The sequence below is a fragment of the Brienomyrus brachyistius genome, chromosome 20 (genome assembly GCF_023856365.1).
Source record: "Brienomyrus brachyistius isolate T26 chromosome 20, BBRACH_0.4, whole genome shotgun sequence".
In the NCBI taxonomy this organism is placed as follows: Eukaryota; Metazoa; Chordata; class Actinopteri; order Osteoglossiformes; family Mormyridae; genus Brienomyrus; species Brienomyrus brachyistius.
In genome coordinates, this window is record NC_064552.1 from 3,763,170 (window position 1) to 3,789,013 (window position 25,844).

The window sequence follows — 25,844 nt, forward strand, 5'->3', positions numbered from 1 at the left end:
GAAACACGCCAAAAAATAAACAAACAGTAACGGACCACAAAAATATTTTCACAACAAAATTTATTAGAAGAATAGTGGTTTTGAAAAGAAGATATTCTAGCATCCATTGAATTCTACCTTACACAACATTACAGCTGAAATGTGTTGCGAAAATGCCGTTTTTTTTCTTCTAATAGAATACAACATAACCAGTAAAATCTTACACATGCACAAAAGACGGAATTAATCAGCTTTGCCTGACGTTCAATGCAAAATAAAGACCATGGAAATCAAATTTTATTTTAAAATTACATACATTAGGAGACATGTTTTTCATTAGTCCAGTTGTAAATCAGATTTTGCATTCAAAACAGTTAACAAATAGTGCAATCAAACCAACATAAATTATTGTGATCCTTTAAGTGCTCTACCACATAGACAATCATAGCCTAGAATAAAAATCCAACCGACACAGTACAAAAAATGTACTTAAATAAAACTACAGTACAAGAAAAACATTAAATTATACAATCCTGACAAACTGTAAACGGTAAAAATATTGAAATGAGGTCCATTAAGGTTATGGAGTGCCTGCTTTTGATCATCTGAATTACTGAGACGAGGGTCATGTTTTTCTTATGAACTTGTCAGTCAAATGTAAGGAATGAGGTATATCAGAATGGAGATACCACAATTACCCAAAAAACAAAGGGGGGAGGGGGGGCTTTAAGTACATAGAGTTCAGTTGTTGCTGACCACAGTCATTTTTTTTTTAAAGTCCTCCACACATTCATTTCTTTACGTTCAAAAACACATAACTGCCACTATCTGAACAGAATATTTTTTAAACCAGCACCACAGAAGAATCAAGCTAAGGTTAAGAAAAAAAGATAGAGAGTGGTGGTCCCCATGACCAATCTATAGAAATATGGGGGGGGGGACTGTTTCTCATTTTGCTATAAAATCAATCACTTTGATACAAACCATTAAAATCTTAGAGAACTTTGATTCCATATGGAAATATATCCAATTACAGACATATATTCACAAAAGTGAGAAAAAAAATCTGTCATTTTCTGTACAAAAGCCCATCACTCTCTGAAAGTAAGACTAATACATAGTCCTTAACTTCATTCCTTTAATGGCCAAAAGTGCCACAATACAGTATTTTAAATGGCTGAAGGGTGGAAGAATAATAACAATAATAATAATTATAATAACAACAACAACAATAATAATAATAAGCCACAAAATACAAGACAAAATAAAGAAAAGCCTTGGACGGATAACAGTCTGGGGCAAATCTGTAGCTTTTCATTCACATAGGACCAAACCAAAGCTTGCCAAAGGCCAAAGACATCAGCATATACCACTTGTGGTCAGGTCCTCCAAACCAAAGCACTCTTCACAGCAGGAGACACTTATGTTCCACAAATGCGACAAACGCCCAGAAAAGCAGCCTCACACCGATCCGTTTAGCGGCGGTTAAAGAAAGGAATGCCACAGCGTTCGCGATCGGAGGCACGGCGTGCTGGAGAATCGAAATGCAGCTCGGGAAAGAAAAAAAAAAACACAGTTGGCCAACACCTAACCCAAACTGAGTTTTAAATTGACATTCATCATGGTTTGTGGCAGGTCTGTGTGTACTAATGCACGCATGCATCTATTAAAAACACACACACCCACACATATAAAAGGAAATAACGTTAACAAAAAATGGCAACTTGTCTTTTTACGTTGAGATTAATTTGGTTAACCTAAGGAAGAAAAAAAAAACTAAAACAAACAGAAGTCACTGCTAGGCCTCACAATCTCGATAAAGTACCTGAATTGAGTTAGAGCAGTGTATGAAACTCATCCCTGAGGGTTCCTTTTGTCATCTTACTTACAGAGATAAGCCAGAGCCTTAAACCTGTACAAAACATCGAATCTATGGACTTTTTCGGGGGGAAGGAAAGCCGCGATGAAAAATGGACTCACGAGCATAAAGTGGAATTGGGAGAAATGATAGTGACAAAGACTGACAAAACACGGATGCACACACGCATACATTACGCACACGCATACATACGCACACGCATAAATACGTGCACATTGTTATTCAACTATACACAAATTGTTAAAAGCTTATGCCTAAGCTAAGAAAGAGCAGCGCCAGAGATAGGTACTATATCTTGGGTGTCCTAATTCTTAGCGAATGGCTCATGTCGTTTTTAAGTCTCCTAGTCTGTCAAAGTGACAGGTTTTTGTCTTGCATAATTTCCAGTGTTTCCAACATTCCCCATAGACATTCAAATCGAAATGTCTCACAGTAGCTCAATACGAGATAAGTATTCTCTCTGATCCAAAAACACCGGCTCACATGCAAAATGAAAATTAAAATACACCTGTTTTTTTTTTCCCCCATCCTAAGAACATGAGGGACAAAGGTAATTGATACCATTGACAAATGCAGTAGTTTAAACATTTTGCTTACATTTCAAATGTTTAAAAAGGTTACCTATTGGCAAACAGACAATTTCTTAAGAGCCTTATTTACACCTTGTCTGCAAGTCAGACAGGGAACGGGTAGTTGCAATACTCGACTAGTACTATACACGACCATTGAGAGAAAAAGGAAAAAAAAAAAAGATTAACTTTCATAAATATACCGTCTGTACAGTGTTAGAAAATTCAGCCCGCTGCCCGTGTATTGAGAGAGTACTTTAACAAAGCAGATTCTTCATGTTAACCTTGGTCACTAAAACCATCTGTCCCAACTCAGCTGGGACAAAGACTGCAAAGAGGACACAGACTTGCCCAAAAAAAGAGGGATAGATTAATATACTATTTCTTATTCCCTGAATTAAATACAGATGACAAGTTGTATCCCTCCCACTAAGAGTATATTTTAGTAACTAAATATATACAATGTAAAGTGTGTATGTGTCAGTATATATTTATATATAAATGTTTTTTTAAGAATGTAAGATGCAGATTTTCTTTTAATGCCAAGACCCTTTTCTTGTACATTCAGTGAAACATAGAAATTAGGACAGTATTTGCTACAGACGTCTGTGGCTTTAATTAATGTAGTTCATTAAGTAAAAACTTCAATTTTTGAGAATTAGTACCCAGGATGTATCTGTCAGAGAGAGAAGAAAAAGGAACAGACTAAGACTGGAGTAATAATAAATGTAGTCATAAATATTCAAAAGCCTGCAACACAACATGACACACCAATCTATCCTCTAATTAGAAAAGCTGGAATATAACTAGTGAACAAGAGTGATTCCAGAGTAAAAAGTGAACAGCGATGCAAGACTGAAGATTATGATTGGATGCTGTCAGGATCCACACAGGCTTTTTTTGAGGTATAGTGCGTTGTATTGTTAATTAATCGAGCTTCAGTGATTTTTACAATCCTTTACAATCCTCGCTGTTTATAAAGCACTGAAAAAGATATTTGGCTGAACTTATATATAATTGGTACAGTCATGGAAAGACAGCCTTTCATATATAAAGTTTAAACCGTTTATGAACTACTGTTTGCCTTTGGCCAGAATAACGTGTGGGGTAGAGGTTCGTAAGACAGTCTTGCTGAACTAACGGGTAGACATGTGGGAGTATTCAACGTGTGAGAGTTACACGTGTGCGCACGCGTACGTTCAAGTTACATTACGGGTAACATCAAACCCGGAGGACTGACAACGGGATAGCAGAAATTCGTTTCAGAAAACGTGGCATCTGACACTAAAGATCAAAAAACTCCCAACATATTGTTACCGGCTGCCTTTCATTACGGGAGCAAAGGTGCTCCGAGCAAAACGTCGTAAAGTGCCAGGGGTGAATAAGGACGTCAGACGCGGCATGGCGGAGCCGTCTAGTGGTGGTGATGTTAGACAAGAAAGTAGTATTGAGAAGAGGAAAAAAACACGGTTCCTTCATTTTCTCGGCTTGAGGGTGAAAATGGATCTCAAAAAAAAAAAAAAAAAAAAAAAAACTCGTTAGCTTTGACCACGAGCGGAGTAAACCAGACATTCCACGCCCGCGGAAATTTTAAGACGATCTGGAAATCATAACTGAAGGTGAGAAATTTACTGCAATAAAAACACATGCATCTTAGCCCACATAAAGGCGTGTGCTTGTTAAATAATTAGAAGCTTCTCTTAATGTGGTCAGACAAAAGAACGGGGGAAAAACCCCGATATTTATATAACTTTCCCCTCCGTGATGCCTTCCACCAATACCCGGGATCAAACCTCGAAAGACGTGTCCCGAAAACAGCTCAAACTTCATGACAGTAACTAGTTTCTGTGACAATCGGCGCGATTTAGAGGGAGCGCGAGGCAGCTCTCCCCTTCCAACACAGCTTCCGGTCGCGAGGATTCAAAATCTGCTACCAAATCAAAACTGCCGACCTACCGACCAAAGGAACACAGGCTGGGGGATAAAGCAACGGAACCTACACATCACAGGACTGGAGGATATTAAAGGAAAAAACGAGAGCACTTCTGACATAGACTCCCTTTCACATACTTATCTGTCACAACAAAGTCAGGCTGAGGTAGTTTTAATTAAAAAAAATCTAATTATTATAATTACCTTACCCCTCCCCCCCCACCCAAAGTAAATCATGGTAATAGTAACTGTATAGTCTCACTGAAATGTTTTTTTCCTAACAAATTAATGTACTTTATGTAAGGAAGGGGCGAGAGGACAAAGTACATGATTCTTGCCACTGGCAGCGTTCACAAGCCACCTGGAATTAAGAGCCATGATAAAAATATATCGCATTCACTCTGTTCACAGGAACCATATTAGACGTATATAAAACCAAGAACAGCCAGCCCCAAATAAACAAGCATGCTATACTGTATTGTCACTGGAAAATGGCAGACAAACCTTGGGGGGGCGGGCATGCTACAAAATTATGCTTTGATAAAAACCACCTTAGAAAAAGCCTTTTGTCTATTTCTAGAGGAACAAAAATGCTCTTAAAGGATAGGCACACCTTTACCTGTGAAAAATGCTGCACGATTGTCATGGCAACACACTGAGCAGCCCTTTCAAAGCCAATAGCGCAACTGTTCGTTATTAAGGTTGTTTACATTTAAAGGACACATATCTCCAGTTTCTTTCACTCCCTTTCTGTTCGCATCGGGGATAAAAACTAAAAATGCACTCCGAATTTATCCTACGCAATACATTTTCCAAAATTTTTTTTTTAGAGTTGACAAAAATGCAGAATATTTCACTGTTAGGGTGTTTTAATGGCTATGGGAAAGTCCCAATTTCCAGTTTCTTGGGGTTTACAGGTCGTCGAAAGAGAAAAAAATATTTTCTCCCTCTCCACTTAATAATAATAATAAAAAAAAATCTATCAAATCATTTTTGTGTGACACTCACGCTCTAACATCCTAACACATCTCATTTTATTTTCCCTCTTCCTGATTTCATCAGCCAAATTGCATCTAGGGCTTTAGGTTAGATTTCAGTGCCACCAGAACAGCATGATGCGCAAAGATGCTTCGTTTATGTACGCCGCCTTGAAAAACAAACCAAAAACCTAAAACGTCAGCTTTAAACAGGAGATCACTGCAGACAACCAAGACAAGCGACAGTCCTCTCCTGAAGAGTCATCTCTCGATGCCCACTTTCTCAATGCATAGTTCCATTACCTTAAACAGACATTACAATATACCTCCCGCACCTACTAAAACATCAGATCTGAAAGAGCAAAAAAGCTAACCCATGAAATAGCACCAGCACCTGATCTCAGTTCTTCACTAAGGGTTAGGTGTGACTGCTTCATGCTGGAAAACAAAGGCTTGCCCTCACCCTGGGATGCCACATCACACAAGACTCACCCCCAAGGTTGAACCTCAGCCTAAAATGCAGCAGCTCTGACCAATTCCAGGCATCGGTGTGATGCTCCCTGCCTTTAAATCCAACCAAAATGCTGCCAACAACACAACACCAGGCTTCAGCTTAACAACACTCCTACCATCTTAGGTGTTTTCAGCAGACCGAGTCAGCAGAAACATGTAATGATGGGATGACACATGTACGTAGATCTTAAACTTTAGTGCTGGACAGAAAGTAAACAGAATGCTACTAGTTTTAAACCTGTTGCGAACACCTAACCGATACCAGTAAATTAACTGCGATTAAACTTTTTTTTGGGGTAGAATCCTGATTACAGAAAGCGCCAACATTTTTACGGATAAAATTTTAAAACCTGATGGTTCATAAAGGCACACAAACTAAATTTGTGTGTCAGGTCAGATGTGTGTGCTATGTTCCTTTAAGACCTTTAAGACCATGTGCTCGCAAAAGACAGTAGGTTTGACTCAAAGACCAGGGGTTAGTACATATAAAAAAAAAGTTGCACCTATAAACCTACAAATAAAACTAACTTTAATAAAAATCCTGATCTGTGTTATTAGCATGTGTACAATCAGCTGCTCCAGTATGGTATATCCTGAGGTATAACTGTTGATCAGATATGCGGCCTATAGAAAACACACGTACGCACACAAACACACACACACACACACACACATAAAGATCAAAAAGCATGGCAAGTTTTCTGAAAGTATTAGGTGCCATTTAGTGAAGATGGCACACAGTTACTATAAACTGAGGTTTTGCGCATTGGTTTAGTTACAATCTCACAAGATATAAGCAAGCGAAAAAAAATTAATTAGATAAAGATGTCACGAAAAATTAATTTCTTCCATTTTTTTTTTTTTTTAGAATGCAATGTTGAACAAGGGTGAGGAGTGAATGGCTGAGAATTAACATTTCCACCTGTCCAAACTCCTGTTGTTACGTCCCTCATCTCCCAAAGCAGATATCCCAGATATACCTTTATGGCCGAGCCCCTGAATGTGACGTCGCTTCTCTAGCGGCAGCCAAAATCCATTCTAGGAAACCATGACAGAGCATCGAGTTTGAACACGCACCTCAACAGGCCCTGAACACACCAAGTAAATCGCTCTTTAGATTCGGCTGCCATTTCTCACATCAAGGCTCACTGAGGTCGGTCCTTGTGGATATACCTGAATAAGCAGGGTGCAAATATTGGTCAGCCAGACAAAAAAATTACCTCCAAAAGACAGAGGTGAACGCAAAAAGGAACAAATAGATAAAAGCCCGACGGAGGAGAAGGAGGAATCTAAAATTTCCCAGAGTATCAAGTTTCCCTTCCTCAGACGCTCCTGAGTGGGAGTCCAGTAAGAGGCACGGAAGAGTATATTCCGAAACTGAGGTATAGGCCTTGGACACTGCAATCCAAGTTTACGTACATTTTTTTCCCTATGTAGTACAGGTAGTCAAGTCTGCATTCCCTAACCGACCAATACCGCAGCACCCCGCAGCTATCCTGAGCTGGGTTTGAAAGGCTACAAGTGCGTGTTCATCCAAAAACACCAAGGGGGGGGGGGGAACAGTCGGTTTTGTGTGAAAACATCGTTAGGCTGTAGTTTTTATTTGTTTTGTGTTGATCATTGCATTTGTGTTATAAATAAATGCCCTGCGAGGCCGATAGGACGAAGGAGTTGTTTTTTTGTGGACAGGGGAATTTGTTAATCCACAGGTAAGACGAAACGAAAAAAAGACATGCACCAGATTACGGGAGTTTTTGGGCAGACTTACGTATCGAAGGTATCAGGACACCAAAGAGCAGACTTTGGCATCTGTAAAGACTGAAGCCCTCCTGAGGCCTTCCTTACACTGGGATGCTCCGTTTGGAAAACAGTGGCACGACGACACAGACGCTGGCTAACTGGAGGGGATTCGGCACAGGTGAGGCACTGCCAAGCATTGTGGGTTCATCTGTTGGGCTTTTTTATATTTTAAACTTCCTCCCTAGCTGGAGCGAGTGGATCTCTCTACCACAGCGCCTATGGAAGAAGTGCCATTTCGTCGCACACTCAGAAGGGACATTTAAGTGCAACTACACCTGGGAAATATTTTGTAAAAAGTGTCATTACTACTTATACATACGGCTTAAGTGTTCTGAAGCATCTAAAAATAAATATTTGTAACTGTGGACATTAAACAAAAGCGCACAAATAAAATAACCCATCAGAATGAGTTCCAGTCTCAAAAATTCAACATCTATCGCCCTTCTGCACGCACAACAAAATCCGACACAGCCCAAGTGCTTTAAAAATACACGGCAATAAATATTTATCTAGGGAAGATGATTTAAAACATCGTATCCTGGGCAGCAAAAATGCATGTGGGTGTGGTGTTATGCATTTCATGCGTGTTTAACATCCAACTGAATGCATCTGACTTCGTAAGGAACGGGACTGGCACTTGACAAACCCGAGTAGGACTGTAAAACAGTTAGCAACCCATGAAACTTGCTCCGTGCCACTGATTTGCAAACATTTAAGCAGCAGCTAAAGTACTATGTTATAATGGATTTTTCCTGTGCCAGGGTGGTGCATGTCATTTGGTTAAAAACAAGTAAAAATGCACATTGCAAAGACGGTTATAGTTCTGAGAATAGATGTGTGACAGTTTCTTTGTACACATTTCCCCCATGCTTCAGACTGGGTGAGCACCAGGCAGTGTTACAGCCAGTATATTTAAGGTAATACAAGTCCTGTGAGTTATACCGTTTCCTTCCAAATAATAAACGGAAAAATAGTGAAATCCCAAGACCTTATTTTGCAAAACAGGGGTTTCTGTGACACGTTACCCAGGCAATCTCCACCTGCGCCGGTTCCCCACTGACGGAGGCTACGCTGAACTCGGCGGATCGTCTGTCTGTTCGCCCAGGTGGACAACGTAATCGAAAGCAAGAGCGTTTGGGTTTGAGCGGCAGCTTTCTATCACGTGTTCAGCCACTAAAGCTTTTGAGTTACACTCACCCTGCCCCCCCCATCCGACTACCCCTAACAGACATCCTTTTTTTAAATATTTTTTTTAAAAGTGCTATTTTTTTCACAAATGTACACACTGACAACTGACCCCACCCCAACCTACTTTTACCCATCAGCTCACTTTTCCTCCATTTTACACTTTTTTTTTTTTTACACCAGGGCTCAGCCTCAAACCCATATAACCCCCACCCCAAAGGAAAGAAAAAAAAAAAGTTATAGAAAACTGATACATTGCCCTTAAGTCCTGCAGAAAAAGTCTGTTTTAAAAGCATTGTAATATAGAATAAATCTCTCTCAGTTACCCTGAGTTGAAAAGGAAAATATTCTAAAATGAACATTGGCTTTAAGTCAGTGTACGTATCTATAACATTAAATTCAATCCACCCCATCCCGCTATAAATGTACACAAACATCAACTGTTGGGGGGAGGAGAGAACTTAAGTTTAAAATTCATCATCCATAGCGCACCATCGCTCGCTAAAATGGTGACTTAAAAATGGCAAACGTCACGTTAGTGTGATTCAAGTTAGTGACCACCCCCCCCCCCCCCAACTCAGAGAAGAGGTAAAAGTGAAAAAAGTTGTCGCCCACCAGGAAACGACAGAAAAATGTATCCAGCAGACCTTAAGTGCAGAGTGCCGAGATAGCAGTGATGAGGTAATAAGATCTGCCGGGAGCGTTTGAGCTCAAGAAGTCTGGCGAGCATCACCAAGCGCAAGAGCAAACATGTAGTGCAAACGAAAGCGAACGAAACAGAAGAGAAAACAAAAGTCAATGTGCATCCCTGAATGCTTTTGTGTAGTGTGTTTCTATGTGTACATGTCGTTAAAATTTGTTTCCTTAAGAAGCATAATATATTAAAAGAAAGAAAATAAAAAGTGATGTTGTACAGATAAACCTCAGCAGTCGACCTTTGAAGAAAAAAAAAAATCCAGTTCAAAAAATTCGGTGTAGAGAATCCCTGGTGAAATGTATCGAGCATGATTCCAGATTGGTTTGTTTAAATACAATCCATCGGCTTACCAATTTCCTATCTGAAATTTGTAATCTAATTCTTGAGAGAGAGAGAGAGAGAGAGAGAGAGAGAGAGAGAGAGAGAGAGGGAGAGAAAGAGAGAGAGGGCATCAGAAGGACTTAAAAATATTTGTGTTTTGTTCTAGGAATTAATCCCCCCCTTCCCATCCTCCGGTCCACAGATCAGAATATTTGTCCACTGCAAGTTCCGAGAATCAGTGGGGCGTTGGGAGGGGGAGGAGTGTGACTCATTTTGCTTTACAAAACCTTTTGTATGGTCTCACGTAATGCATGGCTTCAATGCATTTCCTTTGCAACTTTCGGTGACTGTCCACAGAGGCAGAGCACCCGCTGCAGAAATGAGCAGATGTTCCCCTCTCTTTCTCTCCTTTTCCTCTTTAAATCCCTGCGTTTGTGCTGACCCAGATACTGCAAAGTGAATTGGCACAACTGAAGCCCAGTCCATCTTTTGTTTGTTTTGTTTGTTTTGTCTGCTTTACTCGTCCTTCGTCTCAGAAGCCCCCTGTGGCCCCTCCTCCTTGGGGGCGGGGTCAGCTTCTGCCGCAGAATCCTGCCCTTCCATCCGCATCAGTTTCATCTTCTTCTTTGGAGGGTTCTTCAGCGTGCCCAGGCGCTCCTTCACCTTGTACTCCAGCGTGCTGTGAGGGATGCCGTAGATGTTCTGCGCCTTTGACACACTCATCTTCCCGTTCATCACCACGGAAATGGCCTCCTCCAGGATCTCGCTGTTGTACTGGCGGTAGCGGCCGCGCTTCTTCCGCGGTTGCTTCGAGCTGGGATCCCCTTCAGCGTCCGAGGTTGGGTACTGCTGCCCGGATGTTGACTGCTCCACGTCAGAACCCCAGAAGTCTGATGACCCATCCAGGATGCCACCCAGGGCCCCGCGGCGATGCTGCTTGGGTAGGATGGCCCGTAGCTTTTTGCTCAGCGCGTTCTCGGGGTGTGGCGCCACCACCAGGGAACCGTAGCCGTACAGATCGGACGCGTGGGAGTCCCAGGACAAGTCCATGCCCCGCACCTGCGGTATCTTTAAGTCCACCGGCGGGGAGTGCCCCTGCTCCTTCTTAGCCTCGTGCATCTTCGGAGCAGCCGAGCCTTTCGGCGGGGTGCTCGAGTTCTCCAGAAAAAGCGGCAAGTCCTTCAGGTCGCTGAGGGCACTGTTGGCCTTTAGCTTGAGGAGGCCGTCGAGGTGCGGTTTGACCCAGGAAGAGCCGTCCCTGGGGAGCAGGGGGAGCTGCCCGTGGTTAGGTAGCCCCGCCACCTCCGGCTGACCGAGGGAGACGCCAGGCTGGAGCAGGCGCTGCTTATGGGCCAGAATCCCCTCTTTGATCAACAGCGAGCGAGCTAGCGGGGGCTTCAGCGAGCCGCAGTTGCTGTAATTCTCCCTCGTCCCGTCCTGAAAGCTTCTCGGGGGCGGCCCGTCCTCGTCTCCATCTTGAAAGTTGTGGTCTGCTCTCATGGGACGCCTAGTTGAATGGAAGGAAACTGGTGTAAGCAAAGCTTGCACAGCTTAAGTGGAGGTTGGGTTGGGGGGAGGGGGCTGGCCACTCCTTTACTAGAAGACCTTGCTTAGGTAACATCACTTTTTTCCTCTCCTTTTAACAAAATTTGCTTCTTTACAATGGAAGGGGTGGGGGAGAACGAAATTAAATGAAATAAAAATGGTCAACTTATTTGTTATTTTTTTATTTTAGGTTTCTTTTTTCTGTTCACAAGATGGTTTGGAAGAACAATACAAAATGTAAAAAAAAAAAAACGTAAAGAAAACAAAACATTAACAAAAGAAGAAAAAATAAACACAGGATAGGATGGAATAGATCAGCTGAGTAGTTTTAGCAGAGTTTAAGGAGGTGGGAGAGGTGCATTTTGCGGGCGAAGCAAAGCCTTGTGTGAAAGTCTTAAGAATAAGACCCATATCAGGGAAAATTACAAATTAGTGTTCGGTTAGGCTTAACTCTGTGACGTTACCGCTAAACAAGTGCAGCAATAAAAGAGTAAGCCAAGTGGTACGACACGTCATCACGGAGGGGAAACACCAAAACAAACCTCGCTCAAAACGAACGAGCATTTCTCAGAGGGGGAATTTACCTGCTGTAGAGCAAAGAGCCGCACGGCAGAACATTGATCCAGAGTCAGGGCCACAACATGACGCTCAACAGTGATTTATTTTCACGGAAACCTCAAATGCTTGCAAGTTCCTCTAAAATCCCACCAACCCTTGCGTTGAGCACACATGAACAGCTTCAGTGTCACAGAATTAAACCATATAACATATTACGTCTTGTCCTGAAAAAGAAAATGCTTGTTAACAGGTCAACTAAAAAGTTAATTTTCCTAATTTAAAAAAAAAAATGAGGCAACGTGACAGGCGGCCATCTTGGATCACTGAGTGCCTGCCAGGAACAGCTTTTGTTATGGGACCGCTTCTCAAATCAGGCAAATTAAGAAAAAAAATGAACGAATAAATGAACAAACGAATGAATGAATGAATGAATGAATGAATAAATAAATAAATAAAATTTAAAAAAATACGAACACCTGGACATGGTTTTTTTTTGTTTATCGTGAGCCAAAGAATGCGGATTCTCCAGAGAGGCCTGAATCTTATTTCACTGAGGACGTTGTAGTATACAGACAATTGTATAAATTGCACGTCTTGAAATAATAGTTAAACTAGGTAAATCTGAAGCACCAAGAAACTAAGTACACTGTCGGTGCTAATGCATCCTGCACTCCAAAACTGAGAGGCAAAACGAGCTTAAGATGATTGAGTGAAAATGGTCAAGTGGCCCCCAGGCTACAGGTACCCTGAATACTGACACTGTCATCGGAACAGAGGGCCGTGGGAGCAAGTCCACTCCAAGCCACCAGAGCAGATTCTACTCGTCTACCCCTCACATGAGCCTGGTTTCTCTGACAGGCAGAATCTCAGACCATCTTTACTTGGCCTACTTACAATTCTGCTGGAATAGGAGGCCCCCACTACTATCAAAACCTTTACAAAAAACCCAAGGGGATGTATGTGAAGTCGATACAGCACTGTCAGTATTACCAGCAGTAAGCTTGTTCTCATACAAGTAGGCCTGATCAAACAAGAGAACACCCAAGCATAGGCAAGACATCTCCACCAACAGGCAGGCATCCTGGCATGCTTCATACTTATATCTGGGGCAGAGTTCTGACTTGCGTCTTCCCAGCAGACCAGTGCTCAGTAAGACATCCGGAATAATCGCCCCTACCTCCCCACCCCAATTTCAAATAAGAGAAAGAGAAGCACCAATTAAACAAACTAATTACCAATTAAAAATAAGGAAACCATATAAGTGGGGAGTGGAACCATGTTTAAAAGCGGTAAATATTGAAGGCTGCATTTCATTGACAAATTATTGCTGGGCAAATACACAAACTGTCAATCCACCACTGCTTTACCACAGTGGTTTGTCACAGCATTTTGGTAATTGGGCAATTCTGATCATTTGTAAGCCATATATATCTTAAAGAAAGCTCCGACACGTATGGCAAACATTATACTGCACCAATGTGTAATACGCTCAGTTTATCAGAAGTAGAACAGGGTAAGAGTTCCTAAGATTTTTATTTTCTGGTTATATTTCTCGAGCGACTTTAGAGAAATGCAGAGCGGCTAAACAAGACCGGTGGATCGCCCTGCAATAGGAGACACTGAATTATTGACACATGAAAACTCCTTGGCAGGAAAAGATTATCAAATGGCCCCGGGCATCACAAGCAGTTATATTATTATCATCATGATCATCATCATCTTTATTTATGTATTCATTTTTAACCCACTTAAAACAAAACACAAGAAACCATCATCACACACTCTAACCCAAGCAGAATTTACACACCCTACGGGAGCGATTCAGCAATTGTACATCCCCCCCACACCCACCCACACACACACACACACACTTAAAGTTTGCAAAACAGACTAAGAACAAAATTAACTGTTTTTTTTTTTTTTTATCCTTTCCCTGAAGTTCATAAGTTTACGCAGTTCATAGGCTCTCGCTGCCGACGTGCGAAAGTAAAGTCGCGAGACGGACACAACCTCCTCCACGGAGCCCATATGTTCTTTATTAAAACACAGCGGTGTGATGAAGCCGGGTGGAGCACAAATAAAACCTATATATGAAAGTGAAAGTGAAAATGGTGCCGCTTACCCTTTCACTACTGGTGCTGTTGGGCAGCCATGAGAGTTTTTGAGGGAGACGCCCCCGCTGTTGTGACCTCTTTTGGTGGAAAGATCAAGCACTCCATCTGTGAAAACAAAAATGACGACGACGATAACAGCAACATTCAGAATGAGGCGGGAATCGGCCAAGTGGCGCATAAAGTCCAGACTTCTGTAAACTGTTGCTGCGCCAATCACTTCGCTATCTTAATTTAAAAAGCTTCGGGGTGACAAGTACAACCCACAGTCTACACCAGGGGTCTCTAACTCCGGTCCTAGAGAGCTACCATCCAGCAGGTTTTCTGGAATACCTGGCTTCTGATCAGCCACACCTGCTCTCAGGTAAATACCAGGAACAGGTGCGGCTCATCGGAATCCAAGGGGGACAGAAAACCTGCTGGATAGCAGCTCTCCAGAGTTGGAGACCCCTGGTCTACACAGCATAAAGCTCATTTTCAGATACATGCTTCAAAATGTTATTTTCACATAAGCCTCACGTCGGTACACAAAGAATAATGAACTCATTAATACCAACACTGTGTTGTGACGTGTTAATAGTTTGTGTTATTAGAGTTCCACCTGCAAAATAATGCCTTTTCACTAGTTTATGCAAATGTAAAAAGCATGGTCTCTAATGACATAAAACCCCCTTTTGTTTAGTCACTATTTCAGTCCCCATGCTGCTTCCTGCCATTGTGTCCTCGGGAGCACAAAGACAAACACCGCTGGCATTTAGGTGAACTCAGGCTGGGTGGGGATCTCCAACAAAAATCAACATTGGATGAACGGTGAGCTCGGGACATCCTTGGTTCTTAAGGGAACAAAATCTAGGCAAAAACTAAGTCGACGTCCCCCACCTACGATATGCTGAACTGTACCTGCAAATACAAACACGTGAAACCGTTTTCCTTTGAGCACCTTCCGTCAGGTACATTGGCCTTGTCGATGCCCCCACCCCCCTCACATCATATGATGCATGGGCATGTTCTGTAAGGGTCTGTACTTTCGCTCCCAGCGCTGTGTCCGTCCACATTGTGGAGTGTCACTCTGCGTTAATGACCTCCCGGCAGAGCTCACAGCTCGATCAGCAACTTAAGTGCAACTGATTTTAAGACAAGGCAGAAAAGGTTGTCTGTCTGCTCTGAAATTACGATTCTGCAGTAGCACATTACAGAGTACAGGCGGTGGTTAGCGCGAGATTACAGACTGAAGTACAGGTTTCCATTTTTAAGGGCTCTTCTGCTGGCAGGCAGATAGTTTGCGCATTCCGCTTTATCCGCATCTGCAGGTAATTTAACGTCAGGTTTACGTCTGACTGAGCAGGCAGTGTAGGTTACACAACAAAATAAAGAAAAAAAAATGTTTAACGCAAAGGCTGCATCCCTAAATGTATTTTAAAATAAACTCGGGCTGCGTGACGTCACATCGCGATTATGCAGCGCATACGCAATAATCACCAGGGCTTCAGATCACCAACGTAAACATTTGGCCGGACATCAGCTTTTCAGCACTATAAAGACGTTTAACTTGCGCCCATAATTTGGTAAGCAGATTAGTGGGAGCGGAGCGTGCTCCGCAAAGAGAATTCTGCATACTATTAATCTCGTTACCAAATTGTGGGTGTAAGTAAATGTCCATATAGTTCTGAAACGCCAGTGTCCATAAAATTGTTTATACCCGTCATCTAAAGCCCTGGTGATAATTGCACAGATGGTATATTATCGCGATTATTTCACGATGTGATATTGTGCAGCCCTAAAATAAATGTCTATGGCTAATCCTTCCACCTCCCAATAGCTCGTCTTGGACAGGATAGGGCCTACCCTAGTCAGAAGAGGACACAAGGTCACGGTATTATAGGTAAGATTTTGGTCAAGAGTATGCAGACACATGTCGAATATTAAATGGCACCCTGACGTAATGCATCTAATATTTGGACACTTCAAAATGAGTGTGATGTGTCAGCATGCCAGGGACAGCACCTTGATCCAGGGTTTCGGGGTCTGGCTTCTTGATGGTGAGGTCCAGTGGGGAGTCTTGGTCGGCCATGAGAAGCTTGCTAAGGACAGGGTTCTGTGCAGAGGCAGCGACGGCGGCAGCGGCAGGGGGCACGGCGAGCGAGGGCGCTTTCGGCAGGCTTTGGTCCTTGGTGCCGTTGGGCTGGGGAGTGTCCTGAGAAGAGCTGGTTTTTGAGGTATATTCAGCAGCGAACTGCCGGATCATTCGCTGCATTATCTCGCGAGCCACTAGAGGAATGTGGGGGTCCGAGAAGCTTGGGACGTCTGCTGGTGGAAAGGGGGGGTGGGGGGGTACAAATTCAATGCAAAGTCAGACTTCAATATGTGCATTCAAACAGCAGCTCCCATTTAGAATTTAAACTACATCTGGAGCCGTCAGAATCGAAAGCACCGTATCGCCCGGACATTCCTCTGTGATTTGGTCCAGCTATCCAAGCCGTATTCATCCCACACTCACCAACTTGTACAATTTCAAGAAATAGTGCAACACCTGGAAATGTAAAAACAAGTGAAATGTTTTTTTTGTTTTTTTTTACATGAAACTCACATCCTTGTTGTTATAGGGATCAGAAATCTCCCCCCCGCTAATTTGGAGGATACTTGCATTTGTCTGTGAATGTTTTAATGTCCAGCGGGCCATACACACACGAGGGTGCGGACGTATTTCCGGCAAAATCTCAGCCAGCTTAAATCACTTCCACTATCCATACAGTGGCCCTTTTCATTAAAAATGTCTCCGAAAAATAAGTACGTCTACCGTAACTTTAATTCGCACCCCTGACCAGTTGGTGGCAAGTGTACATATTAATGACATTTCAATGTTTCGGTGGTTCAAGTTCATTCCTGAAGTTTCTTTTAAATCGTCTAATAATTGTGATGGCCTTGATGACATAAGGAACATGTAATACTGGTGACATTTACCAGCCAGCAGCAGAGAATGTTATGGGCAAAATGGTTTGTTCATATTTTAATTGTAATTGTCTAATTTTGTAGAATTGCATTGTTCATATTTGCCTGTTTAGGTACAATGCCAAAGTGTTTTTAGTGGCCTCTGCTATCATTACAGGAAGAAAATCATTCATCTGCTTCATGTGCTATTGACATGAAAAGTGACGTCGCCGTCTTTCTGATCGTCATTTCTCTCCACGCCTTGTAAATGCATAACATGAAAGCCTGCAATGCATATTAATCATCAGACATAAAACTGAACGAATGAAAATTAAACGATACGTCTTATAATCATTAAAAATTAAGATTAAAATGATGCGTAATTGATTATGACGGAATTTTAGCATTGGACACCGGGGATAGAATGTAAAGTGCGGCATCAGAGTGACGCAAATATTGACACCGAAAATATTCTAAATGTAGAAAGTAGGGTTGGGCCAGTATCTAAAGTTGCACTGTAGATTATGCTGCCAAAAAATATCAAAATTATTGATAATATCTAAACACGTGATCATGAATGAGTATAGGGTTATATATAGCCTATTAGACAAGCAATACATAGGTATTGTTTGTTAAAAAAAGCCCTTCAAACAGTGGTGTACGGCCGACAGTCTCCAACATTTGGTTCATGCGTTTTTGTAAAACCTAAATTTCTGCCGCAGGGCCACGACACCAGGCAGCTTTTATTTCCCCAAGTTGAAACTAGAACAGGGAATGTTTGCCAAATAAATACAACAACAATTATGTCCAACAACAAAAGTATGGAGTTTAAGGATAACAATTACCGACATATTCACAAAAAACAATAAGATAGGAGGCTATGTTTTAGTTTGTCGTCACTGCTTATATATACAGGGGACCCGCCATCACTGTTTGGGAGGAGAACAGTGACCAGTTTTTGCAAGAAATCACAAGTAGGTTTATTTTGCTAGGGTTTAGCTGCGTTTCTGCCATGGTGTGCTTATCACCGGACTGTCAGAAGAAACAAACTTTTCATGTTTGTTTTCTAATCCGAAAATGGTTTGACCCAGTTAAAACAGAACTAGTTTTAACTAACAATGACTCTTCACAGACACTTTTCAATTATATTGATGTAGTTGGGGGTGGGGGGGGGGGGGGAATTCACAAGGGGGGAAAAAAAGTATTTATTGATAATATTGATTATCTGAGCAACCCTAGTAAAAAGCAAATGTCAACATGAAAAAAGCAAAATCCCAGGCATTTCAGACATTTTTTAGGTCCCAAACAAGAAGATATTCATTCATCCTAGGATAACAAGACGTCTAACGCAGCCTCTGCTTCAAACCTATAGTTTGAAGCCCATCTATTTAGTTGCTGAGATGCGGCATGATGCTTTAAGAATGCAACCAACATCATTCACCGTAAGTCTGGGTAAGTCTTGTAGCAACCGAGTGAAAAAAAAACAAAATTAGAGAAGTTCGGTGTGTGAGTGTCGGAAATGAAACAGCTGGCTGATTCTAAGCGGAAAGGTGTGCATGTAGTGGATTCCGAAAAATAATTTTTGAGTTAACATACTGACAAGATCAAGGGTCTGAGCTGCCCCTCTCTTTGCCATTACTAATGCGGTGCTGCTTTCAATTTTGGTGCGAATCGTCTCCAAATTTGATCAGTTGCAGTTCTTGGACCCTGTCTGCAACATACCGTGAACAACATGTCTGCAAAGGTTAAGAAAGCCCAGTGTTTACTAGTGTTTATCACGTAGCGTGTGGACAGTCGCAAGCAAACCAAGCAAAATCTACAGACTAAAAATCTAGGTAACAGAATGCTAGCTTGTTTCTGATCAGTAAGAAACTTCATTTTGTACGTTTCACGTTTTGAGAAAGTTAGCAGTCCATCCAAAGTAGCTCATTTAGATCGACAACGTAATACTGTGAGGATGCAAATGAACATACACGTCTCTAATGTCTGACTTTAGTTATTTTAACAGAATAAAATTTCAGAAACTATCCATGTTTTAACATCACTATGCAGCACTGCTTCAGTTTTGGGGTAATCCATCTCAAAATTTCACCACTTCCATGCCAACATTGTGCCTGCAAAGTTTGAAAAAGATCCATACAATACTTTTGGAGTTACTGTGTTCAAAGAACAAGTGTCTTCTACAGCTGCCGTTTCCTTCCATTGCTGTCACACAGCATTATCGCTTCGTTTTTGGGGCAATTTGTCTAAAAATTAAACCAGGTGTAGATCTTCATGCATATAAAGTTTTCGTAAAGCAGTAATAACATCAAATCAAATACTTTTTGACTAATCATCATTCATAAAGTTGAATAATCACCTGCTTTAACCCTTTTCTTTGATGCCCCTAAACAACATTGCTTCAATTTTGGGGGAAGCGGTCTCAAAATTGTATCAATTCCACCACCCCCCATGGCTGATTGAGTTATCGTCTTAACGGGTCAAAACTGGCCATTTTTTGGTTTACTATACAGCACAGCTTCAAATTTTGTGCTGTCGGTCTCAAAATGTAAACAGCTTAAGTTCCTCACACATACAATACCTGTACACAGTTCGGAAAAGATCTATCAAGGGGTTTTTGAGTGACTGGCTCACATATCAGAATGTCTGCAATTATGGCAAAAACAAAACTGTGCTAAAACGATGTGTGTTCCCAGAAGGCCAAGGAATACATTAACTATATGAATCAAGCTATGTTCAGGTATAACAAGGACCGACTGCCCATGAAGGCTGGACATAAACCAGCTTAAATCAAACCAAGGAGTCGTCTTGTAAATAACACTTCAATTTGCTGTTAAGAAAAATGAAACTATGATTGACTGTTAAGGAAAATGATGTCAGAATATCACACCAACAATGTTAAAACGTTCATTTATAATCAGGAGCCACAAACTTGTTTGGCCGAAGCCAACAAGAGAAAGCGGCACATGTGGCTGCAGCTGTTACTTGTGCAAATCGCATCCCAGCCCTCGTTCTGAGACACGATGATGCGACTTGGAGCCGCGGCGAGGCAGTCCGGCGGAACGCTTTCCTTTCCCGTGTTAAATTCTGCTCAACTTTCACAGAATCGTTTCCTGCACAGGTTCGGCAAACAACAGGCACGGCCTCTAAGCTTTCAGGCTGCAAAAAACATCCACATTAAGGCACTCCGCCAGGAAGGGAAAGGCACTAACAGCCAAATCTGTGGGGGGGGGGGGGGGGGGGGAACAGCGTGATGTCACGTCCAGCGCAAATAAGAGAGGCATTATCAGAGATTAGCAGCGCCTACCTTTTCTGTAAAAGACAGCATTGAGGAACTCTTCCGCTTGCTTCTCGAGCCTGTTAATTTTGGACTGTTCCTGCTTGCAGATGTCTCCAGACAGCAAGACTTGGCTGTTTAGGCCAACTAGGTGCTCCTGCGATAAGAATCGAGAGAAGGATTTTTCTGTTAGTTTCTTCAATATCCTTTTAAAACAAGTCAAGAGTAATACCATGAAAATGTCGAGTGTCCAGCAACCATGTTTCCAAAAATAACTTTTGCCGTATAACAGCAGGTCAGACATCTGAGCACAAAAAAATCACCAAGTCCTCAGTTCCACGGTATGACTGGATCTTAGAAAAACGGCACAGGGAGTAGAAACCTGTGTTAAATGCTCAGGAAAGACTGCGGGATTGCAATGGTCACTTTCACACCAGGCCCAACACCAGGGATTACTGCTTCCACATGGAGGCCAAAAAAAGGAAACAATGAACAAACTCATTTCGACATTACAAAAAAGCAATGAATGAGGATTTGTTTTTGCGGCATGCCACGCAGTTAACTGTACGAATGGCTCTCTGTTTGCGCCTGCGAATCAATGAGTCGACTGTTTCATGCCTCTTCCCTGACATTCCCAGCAAAACAAAAAAAAACAGTATTTGAACCCACAGGGTAGGTCAAAGGTTAACTAAAAATAAGTGCCAGTCATTCAGACATCAGATAAAATCTACTCGGGACCATTTTACAAACTACTGAAGTACTGATCAGTAACAAGTTAGCAAGAAAGTACAAATGAAACAAACACAAGCTAGATAAACAGACACACACATTCAGTAACTTCTAATATTATGTTACAGGGCGAATACCAAGATAAATACATAGAAACCAAACAAAGTCATGTGCATCCTGATTAACAGCCTGGTGTTATGATCTGGGTGATGGATGCAGTCATCGAAGCCGCCTAAAATCAATTACAATTGGAGATTACAAACACCTATACCGTGCAAAGTGAGCGTGTGGAAATGCCAGAATGCACATGAAGAAAGGCAGGGTGGTGGGAGAAATATTGTGACTTCACTTTCTAAGCTCTGAAATTTCACTGATGGTCTGACTCATGTAGCGCGTTTCTGTCACAGGCAAACCAACCAAAATGTAGAGACTCGTTTAAAAGAGTCTAGGTGCGGGATTGCTAGAATGATTCAGCTGCAACTTGTCTCTGATCAGCGGGAAACTTCATTTTGAACATTTCGATCGATTGTTGGTCTTCGCGAAAGTTAGTCCGCCCAGTGCAGCTCTTTCAGAAAGACACAATATAACATTGTGAGCTTTACGATGCAGCTGCTCAATTTAAACTGACAAAGGTGAAATTGTTCTCTTTTATATCCAACACTTGATGCAAAAGGGGGGTTTATGCAGAAAAATTTTGTCCGATCCACCCCCTCCCCCACCCAAGAATATATATACAGATAAGCTGTAGTTTCATCACATAAAATTAACTGTAAGCTCTCTGACCAAAGACCCTCCCAGCTACGCTGTCATTAATGCCTTATCACACAGCATTAAAATAGAAGAGCTTCAGCTGATGGAAACATTGACTTTTTGAACGTCTTGCACTTCATGCTCTCACAGTCAACATAAACACAAACATGGGTGATGGGTTCCTAACCGTATAATTACTCGTGTGCTTCAGTCGTATGATTTCCAAGGGATTACGGGGCCTACGGAGAGACCCCGAAGAAAACCCCAAACTATTCAGTGATGCGATGCTGGCGGGCAGCAAGAAGCTAAACGTACTGAAAGATCAGTGCATGGAAAACGGAAACTGATGACAGGTATAACGCTGTTCCACATACTGGGGAGCAGCGTGCAGCTCAGCAGATTGGCTCACTGAGCCCGTGACCGGAAGGTTACTGGTTCGAGCCCCTGCCACGGCCATATAGTCACATCTCCGCTGGGCCCATAAGAAAGGCCCTTAACGTCCAAAAAATGTCCAGAACCGTCAATCATACTGGAAAGAATAAGACTTGAGGAAAATGAGACACACACACACACACACACACACACACACACACACACACACACACACACACACACACACACACACACACACACACACACACACACACACACACACACACAGACACGCACAAACGCACACACACAGGTCCTAACACCTCTACAATTCTGACACCTGGGAGGGAGGCAGACCCCAGAAATCTATGAACAACTGCTGAAAAAAACAGGCTGCTGACTTTCTATTATTACCTCAGTCTTTCACTAACTGTGTTACACCCACACAACAGCACACAAACTGTCTGTCTCTGCACACGCACGCATGCATGCGAGGAGGGAGCAACCACTGCGTATGAATTCCTACATCTGTCAATTTCTCCCTACAGAAACCATTTCATATATGAATAAAACGCAAGCTGACGATTATCCTGGACAACAATATCTACCAGGATTTCTTTGTGTGCCTATTGGTTGCAGAATGCTGGTGGTGATTGACAGCACGTGCACCTATGAGGGGTAGCAGCTGACAGCGACGACCCTCCCACAAAATGAATGAAAAGGTGACTGAAGGTTACTCCCCCACCAACAGATTCCTAGGCTGCTTGCTCCCTCTCTCTGTCTCTCTCCAGCTCACCACCCCCCCCCCCCCCCGATTGTGTAAAGAGATGAGAGGCGTGCATTTCCATGGCCTGGGAAAAAATATCTTGTTGCTAAGTAATCTTGACTGTCAAAAAAAAAGAGGGGAAATGATTTATCAGGCCTTATTGTCCTTTGAAGGGGAATAATGTAGAGTTTTTAACAATAATGAAGTGCGCGGTTTTCGGAACGTGGCTGTCGCCGGCTCACCTTCACTTCTCCGACACACTGAGGTGACACTCGTGCACAACAAACAAGACACAAAGTTTGGTTTTTAATAACTCTGCTCATAAAAGCAAAAAAATAAATAAATAAATACAAAAAAAAACCACCATCATTCTTCAAGGAAATCTTTTCCAAAGGAAAACTGAGGGAAGAGGAATTTTGTAGAAATTACCTTCACTTTCTCTCGTCTCAAGCAGCAGAAAAGACAATTTTCATCAAACGACCAGTCTGACACGCCTTCAGGCTCGCAATCTGCGGATTCCAGAAGAACAGGGACACGTTTAAGGAGTGTTATGAGACGTGTTGATAGTGGAGACACTAGCTGAAGAGAAAAATGTATCACAGTGCAGCTGCATAGCAAGTGCAATTCATGATGAAATGCAAACACCCAAGACGCCACCAGACATCGGAGGGAAAAGAAAAAAAAAACACCTTGACACACACCTTTAATTTGTTTAATGATCTGGCGTGAGAAGCCAAAGAACACCTCCCTGAAAACCTTCATCTCTCTACCATGATAAAAAGCTGGTAAAAAAGCGCGGAGGAACAATTCCTGGAGTTGTGACAGATGAAGTCAACATCACGGCTTCATTGCATCGTTTCCTACCAACCTATAAAAAGCAACTAAAGAGCAAAACGCGTTAATAAAGGGATCCCGAATTCACGCAGTACGCGATGGAAATTGTATTTTACGAAGGCAAAAAGCATGAATACGAAAAGGCTGTGATGCCACTTAAAATGAGACGATCCGTCTCCTTATCACCTTGAAACCTCACAATCAATCGGGCTATATGTACACAAAGGGGCTCTATTTACAGGCAGCTATAATCGACAAAAACTTCGTCTGGACTGTTGCCATGGCAATTTTTTTTTTAACAGTAGTCCTTCAGGGACCTTTGTTTCAACACACATCAGTATTTTCTCCAATGTTCAGCAAGCTACAGTGCCTGAACAGTGGACAGTCTATAAATTTTGCCAAAATAATTCCCACCATTACAGAATGTAAATACTCAAGCTATACCACGCACTAATCTAACGGAATATGTTTACTATCAAAGAAGCAGACTATCAGCCAATATGAAATTTATACATACAGTACTGTGCAAAAGTCTTAGGCAGGCAAAGAAAATGATGTTTAGATTATCCACACGTTGGTGTAAAACTATGATATTATGCCTGTCAGTGTGTCAGCTTAGCCATTTCAGAACCTCTGCTAAAATCATCTTAGTATTTGCAGCGACTGTCCAGTGCAGACATGTATTTTTTGACTTGGCCACTAGCAGACCTCATACAGTACAGCTAGTCAATCTGTCACTGACTTTTTAAACCAATATAATTAATTATTTAATTGAGCTGTTGGTGAAATTTAACAAAATCATGGAACGGTTGAGGTGCCCCTGAGGAGAAGCTTGGGAACTGAAGAGGCGTTCATCTAGTCGTCCAACTGGATATCAGTAACTTTTTAGAAAACAGAAGAAATTATTACTAGTTTTTATTGTGTTACTCTTAATTTGCACACGTTCTAATGTTAAACTGTGTTTTTGTTCTAAGCCAAAGTACACTTGCTGCCCAGATAAACAGCTTTAAACATTTCTTTGGACTGCCTAAGACTTTTGCACAGTACTGTACACACACACACACACATTCATATTATATATAAATAAAAGGAACTTCCCGCCCCACCACCCCAAAGATGATAAAGTACAAAGGGAACGGTGGAGGCTGCAGTTCGGGAAACCAAAACAGAAAGAGTGCTTCCTGCATTTCTCTGTATTAATACAGTGATACAGTACGCACTGAGGAAAGCCTAGTTCTGAAATGTCTGTGTTACATTCATGTTGGTTTATTATTATTATTATAAAGCTTCCTGAGTTTGGACTAATTGTTAATCTGATCATTTTAGTATCGTCGACAAACCAGTGATGACTAAGCATCTGAGACTGAAGGGCACGGTGTTTCTACGAACTTTACTTGAATACTATACACTGATTAGCACCTCGTCTGCCATAACTAATTACTATTAATCATTTCAATCCAGAATTTAAAAGAAATGATTCTGAACAGCTAGGTTGGAAACATGACATAAGCGATTCGTGAATGACTGGCATTTTATCGTTTAAATGTTATCTGTGTTATTTAAAAGTTTACATGAACATTGGGGCAATTTTATTATACTTTTACTTTTTCGTAAGACTCGATAAAACCATGCAGACGACACAAACCACAAGTAACCATTTCAGGGTGGGTACGACAAAAAACGCTGAGGTAGGTGTCCCACTCTGCGAGCCACACTGGGTGACACAGATCAAATGAACTTGAGTACGACTTCAAACTTGACGCATGTAGACTATACGATGATAACCTGCTGCATCTAGGCTACGACGCAAGTTAACATACGATTCACACTGTGTGGTGGTCACACTAAATTTCTGGCATTGTCAAAAATTCGTTGCAAAATTGTGACAACGTTCATCTTCGAACCTCTCCGTCAAAGCGATGCAGGACCACCATTCTGGAGCACCGATTCTTTCACATTGATAATCGTACATCTGGGACAGGCAGAAATCGCAGTGTACACCCACCTTAACATGAAAAACGGTGGATTTTTCCAATCTCAAGGTTTCCCCTCTGATTCACTAAATCATTCACTAAAATGTTTAGCTAATAATACCTTTATTCTTCTAACCGAATATTGCAAG

General features: G+C 41.9%; 1 protein-coding gene across 7 annotated transcripts in view; it reads right to left on the reverse strand.

The window, feature by feature from the left end:
- Positions 1-25,844, reverse strand: part of lcor (ligand dependent nuclear receptor corepressor) — a 52,344-nt gene that overhangs the window by 8,311 nt on the left and 18,189 nt on the right. For 2 of the 7 annotated variants that reach the window (XM_048987862.1, XM_048987863.1), the window contains exons 3-5: positions 20,302-20,428; positions 16,071-16,373; positions 14,078-14,174 (exon numbers count right to left, since the gene is read on the reverse strand). In XM_048987862.1, the coding sequence (XP_048843819.1) occupies positions 14,078-14,174; positions 16,071-16,320 (347 nt within the window). In that variant the 5' untranslated portion in view covers positions 16,321-16,373; positions 20,302-20,428. Of the gene's footprint in view, positions 1-43; positions 11,360-14,077; positions 14,175-16,070; positions 16,374-20,301; positions 20,429-23,317; positions 23,398-25,844 lie in introns of those variants that run through there. The other 5 variants (XM_048987867.1, XM_048987866.1, XM_048987861.1 and 2 more) reach the window with 5 other exon arrangements.